The sequence below is a fragment of the Anarrhichthys ocellatus genome, unplaced genomic scaffold (genome assembly GCF_004355925.1).
Source record: "Anarrhichthys ocellatus isolate YVR2014 unplaced genomic scaffold, GSC_Weel_1.0 scaffold1, whole genome shotgun sequence".
NCBI classification, from domain to species: domain Eukaryota; kingdom Metazoa; phylum Chordata; class Actinopteri; order Perciformes; family Anarhichadidae; genus Anarrhichthys; species Anarrhichthys ocellatus.
The window spans coordinates 8,140,769-8,155,353 of NW_022280031.1; the positions used below are offsets into that span (position 1 = coordinate 8,140,769).

The window sequence follows — 14,585 nt, forward strand, 5'->3', positions numbered from 1 at the left end:
CATGTTGTCACTTACATGGAGCTTGTTGAGGAGCACCGTGTCCGTGTTCCCTCCAGGCTTTGCCGCTTTCCAGAACTGCTTCTGGGCAGAGTAGCGGTTCATGGGACACAGTCTGAACAGACAGTCTAGAAAGAGAGAAAGAAATACAGAGACGAAGATGCATGGATAGAGATCAGTACGTAGAAAAAAAGAGATGGAGGAAGACAGAGAGATTGGGAAGAATTATGTCGATGCGCTGTTGTGAATGAAGCCTGAAGTTGTCGGTGCTGCAGTGTGGGAGACGAGTCACAGCAACAGCTCAGTTGCTAAAACAAGACGATACAAGATGTTCAATAAACACAGATGAAAAATACACAACAGGCTTAACTTAATGAACGACCCCTCTCTCACATGTCAAGTGATGTATTTAAAGACCTCATAACCAAACAGTATAAACACACTATTTTCACACACTCTTCTCTGTGAACTTGTGTGTGTGTGTGTGTTTGCCCTTTAAAAAGATATTCACTATTCTCCTGAATGGCTTTGTCTGCCTCAGGGAGCAGCAACGATGGACAGGAAAGCATGCGTTTGTGTTCGTGGACATGTGTGTGTGCACTCGGCCATATGTGGGTCAATGACAAGACATGCATATTTTTGTGTCCGAGTCCACCATTTCCTTTTAAAATAATTGTATCAATTCGTGACATATATAATTTCATTCTATAAAACCTATCTAGTTTTGATACATTTTCAGTACAATCAAACGATATATATTATTTTATGTTTTGGCTTCTCAAACCCTGAAAATGTCAGGCGGTGCACCTGTCCTAGCAGATGAACAGACTAAGAAAACTATTAAAAAAGGTATTTAAATGATAATAAATTCAAAATAAAATACTATGGCATGCTTTTATTGTTGAAACAATTCAAATAAACCAAATTTTTACAAATACCAATAGTTTTAAGCTGTTGCGATAATTTAAAAACCTTTGTCCAGCAATTTGAATGTTCTCAAATGTTCTCAAATGTCAGGGTGGCACAGCTGTAAAGATGGGACTTTTATTATAAAATTAAAGTGGAAAACAGTAAACAGGATATTGCATCATCAAGAGGACCTCAACTGACCTTTATAGCAGAGTGAAAATGTTTTTATATTTCTTTTCAATATTGATAAAAACAGCTACTTTCAACTTATAGGTAGAGTGGTTCACTTTCCATGTCAGGATGGTACAACCAATGTAAAACTAGAAAAATGTTATTTTATCATAAATGTCTTTATTCTATTTTAAATGTATATGTATGAAGTTGTTAGCAAGAACAAAAGCTAATGCTAGTGTCCTCGTAGATGCCTGTTTAATTTGAAATTAGTTGCAAATGGCAGGTGCCGTAACCAGTAAGGCAGGTGGTGCAACTGCAAAGAATGTTACTCTATGATATTATATTTAAAGCTCTAACATTATTTACAATTTTTTTCAAAAGTTTAACAGTGTTAACTTAACAATATTATACACTTTCAAACTATTTTTTATGATATTAATGAATATTTTTTAACTATTAAGGATGCCACTGTCAAGTAAAGCAAAACCAGCACGACGCAGGGAGCAGACAACAAGTCATGTATGGAGTGTGTGCAAAACGCTGCCACAATTAGGTAGAAGCTGCAACACCCCAGGTGGAAGCGACTGTGGTTTTGCCTGTTCCAGTCATGTGCTAAACATGATTACTATGAAATATTTACTTCTTTTACTTAAAAAGAGTCTGTTGACTAAAAGCATGTTGTTGTATTTGAAAACAAAATGCAAATTGTCTGCATATTTCCTGCGATTACTAATATTGTCAGGTGGCACAACTGATAAATGTCATGGTGGTGCGACCAGATAAAATAGTAATTTAAAGAAATGAATAATAGGTTAAAGTGAATTTGTTTTTGCTTAATATGATGTGAAGAACTATTGTATTGAATGTATTCATTTGTATTATTATGTTTCTCTGTTTAAATGTAAAATCAAAAGTTAAATATACTAAATATCTGGCCAAGAGAACGCAATTATGATAAATTATTGTATATATATATATGAAACACAACCACAAAATACGATGTGTTAGACACAGTAGACACTCTAAGGGATACTTGTCAAAAATTTCAGTTTGAATAAATATTAGGAAAATATATATTTCTTTATAAATATGTGGTTGCGCCACCTGACATTTTTTAGCCTGTGAAGTTAAAAAATACTGTTAAAAACGATTTAAAATACTTTGAAAAGTTGGTTCACAACTTAGACTTGTTTCACCACATTTTTCCAGACACAAAAATATGCATTCCATCCATTTGAAGATAATTTTTAAAATTACCTTTTTAGAAGCCTTATTTGTCAATGACCCATATACAAGTATAGTAATATGTAGTTACATCCTGTGGTTAGACTAAGGGACAGCACACAATAACCTCTGTGTGGGTGTGTGTGTGTGTGTGTGTGGTTGTGTGTGTGTTTTGATGTGACACAGCATAAATCATGGTCAGTCAAAGTCCGTAACTGCAGCAACCATGAGACGATGCTGTCGTCAGCAAGACTCTGATTGTGCTGCTCATTTTCATAGATACCGTAGAAACTAGCCAGCAGGGAAAACGTTTCCTCAATTTGCATGTGGACACAGTTTTAGAATAACAGAGTTCCTCTTCTGTCCCAGAGGACTTCCTCTTCTGTATCAAGCTGCACGACGAGTGCAAACTGAAGCACACAGACACTTTTACCCGTGGCTGAAAGTTTAGTTTCGCCTACGGTTAACCAGAGCACATTAAATACAATGACAATTTCCCCCGCAGAGTTAAACTTCTGCCCATCAGCGACTCCTCCCTCTGAGTCCTGACTTTCCTCTGACTTCATCTCTCATCAGACCAAAGCTCTCTATTCTGAGAGGGCGAAACCAGAAGAAAAAAAGAACAATCTGTCCATCCTTCCCCCTCTCTCTCTCTCTCCCACACTCACTCACTCTCTCTCTCTCTCTCTCACTGTCCTCCTGCTATAGCCACAGTAACATGACCAAATAAGGTCAGCCAAGAGAAGGGGAGTGGGATGACAGAGGGAGAGAGAAGAGGGTGGGGACTCCCTATCCTCTCCCCTCCATATTCTGTCATCCCTCCTTCTACTTTCTGAATTCCTCAAACCATTTCACACACCACCCACTCCCTCCCAGTTAATGGTCTATAACTTTTAAATCCCCCCCACCCACCCTTTCAGGCCCTCATCAGATATGGTTTATTTTAGTCCGACCTTAAATACAGCTACAACAGCAGGGAACAGGAAATGAAAGAGAAATGAGGAATACAGGAAGACAGTGAAAGAATGTAAAACAGAGAGAGGGTGGACAGAGGGTGGGGAAGAATAGAAGTGGACCGATTTGCTGAGTAAATGCATTTTAGTGCGTCCCACATAACACAAGTAGTTGAAACTCAAGTTAATTTACACCTGAACTGGATCAAACTAGCATGTACAAACACCAAAGGCCAACATTGCCCTTCTCTCTCCACTACCTCTATCAAATGAAAGCATACAATGCTCAAAAAAAACTATCTAAAAAGACAAATGAACACACGCGTACACTAGGAGCTCTTGTTTATCAAGTGAGCTTCTCCATCATTCGACGCAGACATTTTTATCAAACTCTAAACACACAATCACAGCTGCAATATGAGTTCAGTGTTTGACAGATGATCAGCCGGCACTGAACATTTGCCTTTAATCCCAGTCAGCTGGGAGAGGAAACATGTCAGTTCAGTGGAACTGACATGTGGGTTGAGAATTCCTTCTGGGATCACTGGGCAGGAGAAGTGGTGGGGTTGGTCCAGAGGGCAGAAAACTGGAGTGATTCATTAACATTCCTCCAACTTTAAACAGTCTTATTTTACCGGAACCCCCACCCCATAAACATCAGGTTGAGCACTCAAATATCTATTTGAGTTTATAAACAAAGAACATCTTTGATAGTAGCTAGCTGCCCCACGTGCTCTTACAAATGCTGATCTGAAAATCTGAAATCATGTAGCACTGAAGTATATGCATGATGAAAACTATAAACATTACAAGTACCGTTTGTACGTCTCAAGTCTTTTAGGGCAAGTCACAAGTCTTTTAAGGAAACTGCAAGCACATTTAAAGTTGTTCGGCCTCTATATGCTTATCTATGTTTATAGTTATTTTTACAGAGCTGACACCAAGTCTTTTCATTGCACAGGCCTAAAGCTAAAAAGGGGCACTCAACCAACTTCACTTTGACAAACGGCTGTATAACGTCATCTGTGTCTCTGGAGGGAGTCTGAGAAAATAATCCTGATGATGTCGTCACCATTGAGTTGCTTTATGGCTAGCGTAGCATCAAACGTTTTTGGAACTTGACCCAAACTAAGGACATAAAGTTGTTTTCCACCTGTGCCACATACATTAGGATGTCCAGCGTATGAAGCGCAGTACTAAAGGAGTGTCTGCTTGAAGGTACTGTAAGGATTTTTTTAACTGGTTATGAAATGTTCTCAATTTGATACTGATGCCTCTTTATGACCTACTTAAGTAAACGAGAAAATCAGCGAGAAGATTTGACTATTTCTATATAGTTATTCTTAACACGTGCCATCTGTGCCATCGGGTCAGGTTCACCAGAAACTCCTTCAGCTTAAGACTCCAGCAGGGCCTGCAGGGCCTATGGCAGCCTGATCTGGGTCGAGACAGACCCAGATCAGGCGGGAGGTAAGAGATCAGCGCCCGTCAGCAGCGTCTCTTCTTCCGGCCAGAAGCAGAGCTTTGCTTTGCTGCTCCACTGGAAGCAAACACAGACACCACGCTGCTGGAGACCCAGGCCATATTGCTGGGCCCGCTGAAGGGACTTGAGGCATGCAAGAACCACAATCAGGACTGACCCTGCAGCAGTCAAAATAAATAGGTTTTCTAAAAGGAATCTGGTACTTGAAACACTACTTTTGTCCACAGGGACTGCCAAAATCAACACAATATGAAAGTCGCGCATTGAAGCGTTAGAGCAAAAGTATAAGATCGACTCTCTTACTCCAATGTCTGTCTGTTCATTATCAAACTACAGCCGGCAGCTTGGAAACAAAAGGCCTGACTCTTTCTGGAGGGTAAGATAATTCACCTTCCAGCACTGGCAAAGCACACTAATTAACAGGTTATATCTTATTTGTTTAATGCATTAAAGAAAAAGAAGAAAAAAATATATATATCGAAAAATGGCATTTAGCCGTTTATGGGTGGTTATGGAGAGCCGTTTTATTTGTGCTTGCTCTCTAGTCAGGTCAGCTTTTCAGGGAGTCCAAGCCAAGTCTCAAGTCCTCGTTTTTTGTGACTTAAGTGTGACTTAAATGTTTGGATGGAGCTTTAAATGAGTTCATGAACCTCGTCTTTCAGCGGTATGCATGCAATACTGCTTTGAGTGGTCTTGCACAAGGCCTGCAGATGACTCAGAGAGATCACTAACACCAGCTCTTTCAACAAAAAGCTAATAAAGGAAATCCTGCAGTCCCTGACAAACGTCACCAGATATGAGAGGATCAGGAGGAAGATGCTTGTAGCCGGGGCGACCACAAGAACTACTGAGACCGTGTTAAGTCAACAGAGATGATTTACTGAACCTGTGGGGCCGTTTTTAAATTGGAGCATATAATAATCCGATATTGTAAGAGGAGCAACAACACACACAACAACTTTCAATTAGATCCTCTGTGTAGGGCTGCATAATTCACAATGTTACACAATTTTATATGGTCATGGTTTCAAGTGCAGACCAAGTAAAGATCCTGAAATTCAAATTTGGATCTCATCGACATCGTCTGCTATCCTGATATAAAAGCAGCGACATGTGCAAATTACGAAGGAGTCATCAGTGTCCAAACACGAGCAGGGAGGCCTGCTGTTACCTCTGCAAGAGATCTGAGCTACTCTTCCCTGCAGTAATTAGACAACATCGGTCTGGCCAGGGACCGAGAGAAACACATTGCATAATACTTCTTCTATCCTGTGTTAAATCAACAATGATCTGGCTTGTATAAGAACCTCCAAGGTTCTTATCCTGTTGAAGAGATCATAGGAGGAAGCAACTAATCACCTAGTAGTGCATCTAAGACAATAAATGGGTCTACTGACAACAACTTCCCCGTTTCCTGCAATACCTTTTCTCTCTCAATAGACAGGAATGCAATATATGTGGTCATAGAGGAAGGGACTAAAGGAAAAAAACTGTTCCTGGTGTTTATCTCAGATGAACCACCCAACTAGTCTGCAGTGTGTCTCTGACAGCAACAGCGGTTTGGGCTGACAACAGACGGGGGTGGCAAGGAGTAAATGCTAAAAGGTTCATGAGGTTTAAATGTTTTTTTCCCCTTTAAGATTTTGTAAATGCATACCCACAGTGTTCACCTCCTAAAAAAATGAACAAAATCAGCCAATTACCAACATTATAATACTAAGTTGCATAGAGCTTGGATATGAATTGTTATTTTTCAGCTTTTATAAAAAAAAGGAATTGAATGCTTTATACATTTTGCAACAATAAACCACTCAGACAAAGTATGTTCTATTAATATGTGAACGTACCACAAACAGAAGCAGGGATGGCAATTAATGATTTAAGGACAATTAAAAGCAGATGACGTTTAAAAACAACGCAGCATTCGATTCACACCGTCACTTCATGACACAACCGAAAGAGCTGCCACCATCAGCAACTTCAATTGAGACACCTGGTATATCAAACCTATGAAATCACAAATAATCCGAAAGAGGATTATTTTAAACAACTAATAAAAAGTGCATTTTCTACCTCACACTGAGTGTGTGTAGGCTTGTGTGTGTGTGTGTGTGTGTGTGTGTGTGTGATGACATTTCAAATACTGTCCTCGTGAAATACAAAGCAAGGCTGCTGATGTCTCAGCGTATGCACACAGACTACATGAGTGAGAGTGTAATTTTGTGGAGGGTGCTTGTGTTTATATTCGGAGGAAATGTTATGCATACCTCAGCAATGACAAAATAAGGCCTTATTCTGGCCTTGAGACCTTATAGCGTCCACTAAGGAGGATTATCTCTGCACAACTGTCTCACTCTCAGACACCGGAGGAGGCGTCCCAAACAAGGAGGAAAAGATGGATGTTTAAACAAGGAAAAAACTGTTTTCTTGTTTGGTTGTAGATATGTTTGACACATCTGTGGCAAGTTCAAGTCTGTAACCCTAACCCTCGACAGATATCAATGGAACAACAATAAAAACAAATATCCTATACCACATACTGATTCTAAGCAGGTACGTACTGTATATGTCGTCACACTGGAAAGTGACAAAGTCAAATGCTTGATTTTTGAGTGTGCTCTTGATGTACACAACTGTCCCACAATGCAATGCACAAGGGAAACAGAGGCCCATGTCACAGCTTGAACAGAAGATAAATGGCAAATAGCAGTGAGACGGCTCCAGAAAGACCCGGATAGAATGAAAAAAGAAGAAAACATCTTTGGAGAGACATTTAGCACTTTCTTTGTAGAGCTTAATCAGCAGCAGCGTAAAGTTTTCAAAGCAGACATTTTGACGTGTCACAGTAGGAAAAACACAGGTTGCGAATAACATAAACCGTCTGTTCTACTCAAGTACACCACGCCAGTGTGACAGCGTGTCATCATGCAAAACACCACAACCCTGAAACTGAAGTAGCTAAAAAATGACTGTAATGTCATGTAAATAAAATGTCACCATTACGTCAGAATTTACACCTGTTTTTCCTACCGTCTCATGTGAAAATATCCACTGCAACTGCAACAGTATACTATAAAGATTGGAATACAGTACGCAGTTTTAGTAAGAAATTATGGAATTGGGAAAAACATTTTGCATGAGTGATGGCCCTGTTACATTTACCAGTGACCCAGCATGCATCATACCAGAACCCTGAAACAATTACATGGAAAGCAGCCATCATTAATGTTGTTAATTACACCCGTCTTTGAGGAGTCATAATGTCTGCTTTGAAAAGTTCTATTGACTTGAGGCCCTCTGCAGGTGACATGAGACGCATACAATAAAAACTAATTGCCCTGTGCTAATACTTGTGACATTCATTTCTAGGATCTTTCTTTGCGAACCTCACTTAAGTTCAGTAAATACCTCCCTTCAAGAGCACACGGGCTATTTCTTATGCCAAAAGAGGCAATGTCAAAATAAGCTATTTTAATATTGCAATTTAGTATTGCACTTTCATGAAGTTGGGGAAACTAGAGGGTGACAGGTTTTTTTAAAAAATGGTTAAAACTGAAGCATCAGGGCTCACTGGAAATTCTGACTTTTAGTCCCTAATATGGGTAAAGCTCCAAACACTACATTCCCCATAATGCAACCAAAAGCATATTGATCAGATATTCTGTTCCTGTTAAAGGACACATCTCTCAAACTCCACACCTCCACTTTGTGTCGCAGGCTTTCAGTTATAAATGTTGCAGTCTCCAGGCTGAGATAGTACTGATGGAAACATCAAGCATTACTTCGTCAAACTTGATGAAGCTCATTCAGAGCCGCAGACATCACACAACAAGTTTAACATGCTGAGTAGTACTCCCCATGATGAGTGTACTGCCATGCAGTAAAGCAGCTGGTTACTGTCCCTAAAAATGGTGATCTGTTATTACATTACAGACTATTTGTCTTCACTGTAACCTCTTCTAGTTATCCTTTACCATATGATCCTATAGTATCCATCTTTACATCTGGTAGACATTCAGAGGCCTCTCATAGTGACATGAAGGCCTCTTCTGGTCAAGACCAGCTGACATGGTAAAGGACTTACCAACATGTTGTAGAGACATGCTGTTACAAATACATCTCTTGAACACACAGCTTTAGCCACAATTTCATTTTTGTGTTTATTTGTTGCCCAAATATTGAAAAACACCTCAATTGAAAATGGCAAGTCGAAACTTCTACAAGATATCCTGCCATAATTTAAAGACATTCAGTGCACTGCGCTGGGTCAGATTAAGAACAGGACTTTGACTTTGAGTGAAGCGTACCTTTTGATGAGTTTTATAAGTGAGTCGAGGGAAAACAGAGTGTGGGAGGATGGAAGATTAAAAAGGAGACGACGTAATTAGTGAAACCCTTCCTGCATAAGTGAGCCAATAGGCAATAGGCTCATGTTTGCTGCTGAAATTAATCATACAAAAAACAAACAGCTTGGATAGTGCATGACGTAAACTCCCTCTAGTCTCATACAGTAAATACCAACGTGCTGTCAAAGTCCAGCTACATCACTATGAGTTAATCTACTTCTAATGGTTTCAGAGCCCTTTTACAGCAGAGACAGACAAACACAATGACTGCACACTGTAGATTGTTATGCATGTATGATGATGACTGATGTAGATCATAGTTTGGATGGAAAGAGAGATGTTGGAAAAGTATATGAAACTTATTCCCACCCCTTGGTCCAGGTCTATGGAATACACTTGACAGTTGACAGAAATACACACAGCAACAAAGACTGAGAGCAAAAGGCTCGTCCTCCTTGTTGCTGCAGCCGGTGTTTATCGTGGTGACGTCATCTCCAGGGGGTGATGATAACCTGTCCTGGGACACCAGGGAGCAACTGAAGAGCCGAGTGGTGTGGGCACTGCTCAGATCAAAGCGTTCAACTTTCTAAATACGATGCAATCATTATACTCTTGACTCTAGAGACAGCCGATAGCATCCTAAATGCAAAGCGTGAGAATGCGTGTGTGGAATGCTCAGTCTCCATCAAGCTTCAAAGTCAAACTGATACAACACTTTGAAGTCAAGCTGCTTGACATCGCAAAGTCCAATGGATTTGACAGATCTTCAGCCAATAAAAAAAACCCAATGTATTTTGGTCATACATACTTTCTTTATCTATTAACCATAATTTACCCACCAAAAGTCCAATAATGTTACAAGAAAAAAAATGCAGTTTTTATATTTTGTACCATAAAATATACCACACAAGCCTTCAATACCCTGATATGCTCTGTTCAATGTCAGGCCACACCTCGCCACAGAGATATAAACCTCCAGCCTGAGAACCGAGGGTCATGAGTTCCACTTCCTGTACGGGAGCTAATAATAGCAGGTTCACCCAAAGAGGCATCTCAAGGCTTTTGTTTAAGAAGCAGCTTTTCAAGCGTGTCGTTTTCCAACAAATCAACATCCGAGCTGATTCTCTATCAGCCTCTACCGCCACAAGCGAAGTGTGCGCACACCGCTATAAAGACATGAGTGGATGCATAAGCATGCACGCTCAACATGCACTCACACACCATTATAACATTGTCAACGGCAGTCCCCTGTTTGAAGTCCAGTGAGCAGATATATTGTGGCTGTCACCAAAGGAACACAGCATAACACATTCAGCAGCGTCTCTCTCACAGAGCCAGCCGTATAAACAGACAGCAGTTAGTGTGATGATGTCAGGCCTCAGGAGGACCAGGGGAGTCAACTGGGTTTCTTACCTCGGAACTTCTTTGGAGGGTTGTTGAGGTCTCCAGCGTCAGGTTGGACGACACAGCGGTCATCCACCAAGCTGTGTATATAAAAACACATAATAATGTTTCAAAAGTCTGGGCATTTTATTTAACATCTTGTTAACATTCACGTATAAGTCGTTTAATTATATTAGACACATTAATTATAAAGTAAAGTTGTGCAAGTTATGATGTTTTTGTTATTTACTCTTGAGCTGAAACAACTAGTCGACAAAGAAAATAAAATAATCTTAATCTGTTCATTAGTCATTTTCTTTGGCAATAATGCTAAAGATTGTCAAATGTCTTTCTTTGTATTTCATGATAGTAAACTGAAATTTAAAGATATCACCTTGGCTTTGATTTTGGAAAACTGTGATGTGTGATAGACCAAACAATGAGTCAAGAAAGTAATATTCACAAAAGCAGAATATTCATAAATAACTGATTTTTACTGTAGTTGTACCCTAAATGACTCATCTCTGAGTCATTTTTTGATAATAATCCAATGTCAAAAATGTGATTTAACTAACAGCAATATAAAACAAAAAAAGAAATTGAAGAAAGTGGTGATCTAGTGGTGAATATTCAAAAAAGCTTCAAGTATTACTAAAACTACTAAATTGATCAATGATTTGATGAACAAATCAAATCAATCAATCAACCAACATTTTCATCAATGAAGCACCATTGAAAACATTTATGGAGATGTCTTGAGATTGTAATTTTACTTGGGTATATGAGCTACTGTATGCCACTGCATCTTTATAATCCCTGTGGGATTGTGTGCAGACTGGTTTGGGTGTGATCAACATGCAGTAGTAGTGGCCAAAGTATCCCAACAAAAGCTTCAGCATGTTCCAAACTCGACTCCTCTTTTACCGAGACCTCTTGCATAGCTGCAGAATAAATACTCCATTGATGCTCGACGCGATAATGAAATCGTTCTGGATTAGATGACCTGTGGGCAGGCGGGAATGTCTGGTAACAAATTTGACTTTTACTGGCTTAGAATAACACTTGGCTGGACACAGGCCAAATCCCACATCCATTTCAGGCCTTTTCCCGGGGAATGTCTGCAGTTGTCCAAACAGACCTGTCTACTGCTCCGGTCTCTACACCTCAAGGAACAAGGCTGCAGACTTGGATACAAAGTGAGAAAATATAAGAAACCAAACAGCATGTGTGTGCAGTCAACTGCATTAGCGGACTATGCACATCATTTTCTAATCCAGCTAGTACTTAACACCAGTCAAACAGGTCTTGTTGCAGGCTACAAAACAGGATTTTTAACATTTGTAACCTCACAGAGATCTCTCTCCAGTTACAAAACAGGAGCTTGGAGAGCTGCTCAGCTGGAGAAGTTATAGAGCTTTCTTTCTTCGAGGTGCCACGTGCCCATCAGGACCATCTAAACATACTGTACACATACCCATTCATACACCGCAAGCCTGGGGGAGCAATTTGGGGTTAAGTGTCTTGCCCAAGGACACATCGACATGGACTAGGCGAGGCGGGGATCGAACCGCCGATCCTCTGACCGAAGGACGACCCTGCTCTACCACTGAGCCCCCTATGTGCACTCGTATGTGTGAGTGTGTGTGTACGTGGGAAGCACAGGAACTTGAGAAAGGCCACAATGTCTCTAGTGTCTTTGCTGGAGGTCATTCCATAATTCATGAGCAGAGGGGGGGGGGGTCATGGACACTGAGCTGAGTCCTGATAGAGATGCTAGACACAATATACGGCACCTTAATATAAATATATTGTAGTTTCTACCAGCAATACATTAATGCACACTTTCTCTTACTGCGGTGTTTACATTTACAACATAAGAGGAAGTGCAACAAGTGCGAGTCTTTATGTTATATGTTAAGACCAATCAATCAATGCTCTAGGCCATGTATGTGATCAATATGCATCGTACATGTAAAAAATCAGAACTGCTTTTATTGTGTTTCAAATATGAGGTAGAAATAAAAACAACAACAACAACATTGCTGCGACTGTGTGGGTGATGGAGTGGCTTGTAAAAAGCGGTTAACCATTAGCATTGAGTATTGTACGCAGCACAAATCTGGTATTTTTCCTCCAAATCTGCCCTCCACACCCACTCCTGTCACACTCTCACAAACACACACACACACTTTATCATTAACTGGGCATTTATCACCCCTGTATTTCCTTTTCTCCCAACACTGTCAGTGGCGGGGTCAGCGATTGCCAAAAGCACCACTTCAAAAGGCCTCACACTGTTTCCACAGCTTTCTTCTAAGGGATAAAATGCAAACTTGCATCTATTTATCTCTCCTTAGCTTCTTAACCCCAACGCGTCACTGGTGGTGGGAAGGGATGCCCAAAATACATGCAAACGTTCATCAGGCACACACACAATCCAATGAAAATGCCATTTCTGATAGCACCAAAATGTAGTCATCGCTAAATCAAACTTTCTAAAAAAAAGAAAGAAAGTGAACTTGTGTGACTTCCTTCCTTCCAAATAGTGCTCTGCTTGCAGTATAGCAGAAAAGTGTGAGGCGGGCCCACACACACATAATGTTCGGCCAGCGAGAATGGACATACCCCAGGGTGCTGATGAAACCATTGGTGGATCCTTCTGCATACATGGAGCAGATGTCCCCGATGTGTAGGAAGCTGGACATCTTGTCCGACATCTTTGACACACACACACACACAGGGAACAACTACAGCAGAGGGAAGGAGAACAAATTAGTCACATAGTCCCAATGTCAGACAAGCGCTCATCACAAAAGTCTAAAAAGCAGCAGACGCATCCTTGCTTTGAAATCAGTTAAGATATTACCTGTAATATGTTTGTGATACTGATCTACAATTACATTTATTCAGCTTCAGATATGCAACACCATCGGTGGATTCTCATAATTACCTGTGACTACAACCAGTTTGCATTTATGAATATCCACACACATCTATGTAGCCACTGAGTTACCAGTGAGGTGGCAGTGCAATATTAAAAAAGAAAGGGTTCCCTGAGAGGTTGCGACAAAACACTAATACTACTCTCTACCTGCAAGAAGTTGCATAGAAGCCGCAGGGAAATTCTCTGATGCCACTGTTACCAGTTTGTGTTTTGGCTCAGGGCTGGACCTTAATGAGTAGGAGCTGCAGCTATACCAGGAAGGTGTGCGCACCTGCAACAGGTCATCTCCGCTGAAGCTGAGATGTGGGCGCTACAGGTCCACGACACTCAGGTTATCCGCTTGTTTCTGAGGCACTGCCTCTCACTGAGGTCGATAAAACTATTGGTGGGCGCGTAGTCTGTTGCACGCCTAAAATAATGGCGTAAATCACGTAATGGTCAACTATTACACAGAAGTGCACATCATCCTCACAAGCCCGTTTATCGGACCAATAAAACGCACATGAAACTTGAGTAAACGCGTCCAATGGTGGGCTGTCATTTGATTCGGCATCTGCAATCACACTGTTTCACAGTAATCCCAAATTATCATCGGACTCGTTTCCGTGATTGTTTTTTGGTCCCCGGTTGTGTAAACGACGACATGATGATGAGATGTGAGCATTTTGTTAACCATTTAAGGAGAGCGAACTAAACATGTTGCCCCCCCCCCCTCCGCTACGAGGGGAGACAGAAAGAGAGGATGGTAAACTTTAAACTTTACCTCGGTCGTGGGTATTCAGCTTTCTCTGGACGACATTGGCTCTCCTCTTCACCGCCGAGCCGGGGGGGAGATCCAGCCTTCTTCCGCAGCTGTAACAATCCAGTTATTTGTGTCAACTCTTTCACCTCCCCGCGGCCGTCGGAGCTCCGGGGCTGTGCTCGCTGAGGCGGGCAGCACACTGGCTCCTCGGCTGAGCTGCCTGGCTCGCTGCCACTTATTTTGCTCAAACAGCCGGAGCGTCGATAGCCGGGAAATGATGTCCATGTGGTCGCATCTCACCACCAGGGGAAACCACGACGTGTTATCACTCACACCGTGGAGCGTTGGTTTTTACGGTGCGAAAAACAAAAGTATTTTATTCGATATAAACGTTCAAACATACACCACTTGTTTTGTTTTGTTTTAACAA

At 41.0% G+C, this 14,585-nt stretch overlaps 1 protein-coding gene across 11 annotated transcripts in view; it reads right to left on the reverse strand.

The window, feature by feature from the left end:
* The window catches only part of LOC116381048 (inositol 1,4,5-trisphosphate receptor type 1), a 63,806-nt gene extending 49,333 nt beyond the window's left edge, over positions 1–14,473 (reverse strand). For 5 of the 11 annotated variants that reach the window (XM_031842917.1, XM_031842885.1, XM_031842900.1 and 2 more), the window contains exons 1-4: positions 14,177–14,473; positions 13,095–13,216; positions 10,500–10,570; positions 16–125 (exon numbers count right to left, since the gene is read on the reverse strand). In XM_031842917.1, the coding sequence (XP_031698777.1) occupies positions 16–125; positions 10,500–10,570; positions 13,095–13,186 (273 nt within the window). In that variant the 5' untranslated portion in view covers positions 13,187–13,216; positions 14,177–14,473. The remainder of the gene's footprint in view (positions 1–15; positions 126–10,499; positions 10,571–13,094; positions 13,217–14,176) is intronic. The other 6 variants (XM_031842925.1, XM_031842932.1, XM_031842909.1 and 3 more) reach the window with 2 other exon arrangements.
* Between the last annotated feature and the right edge of the window lie 112 nt (positions 14,474–14,585).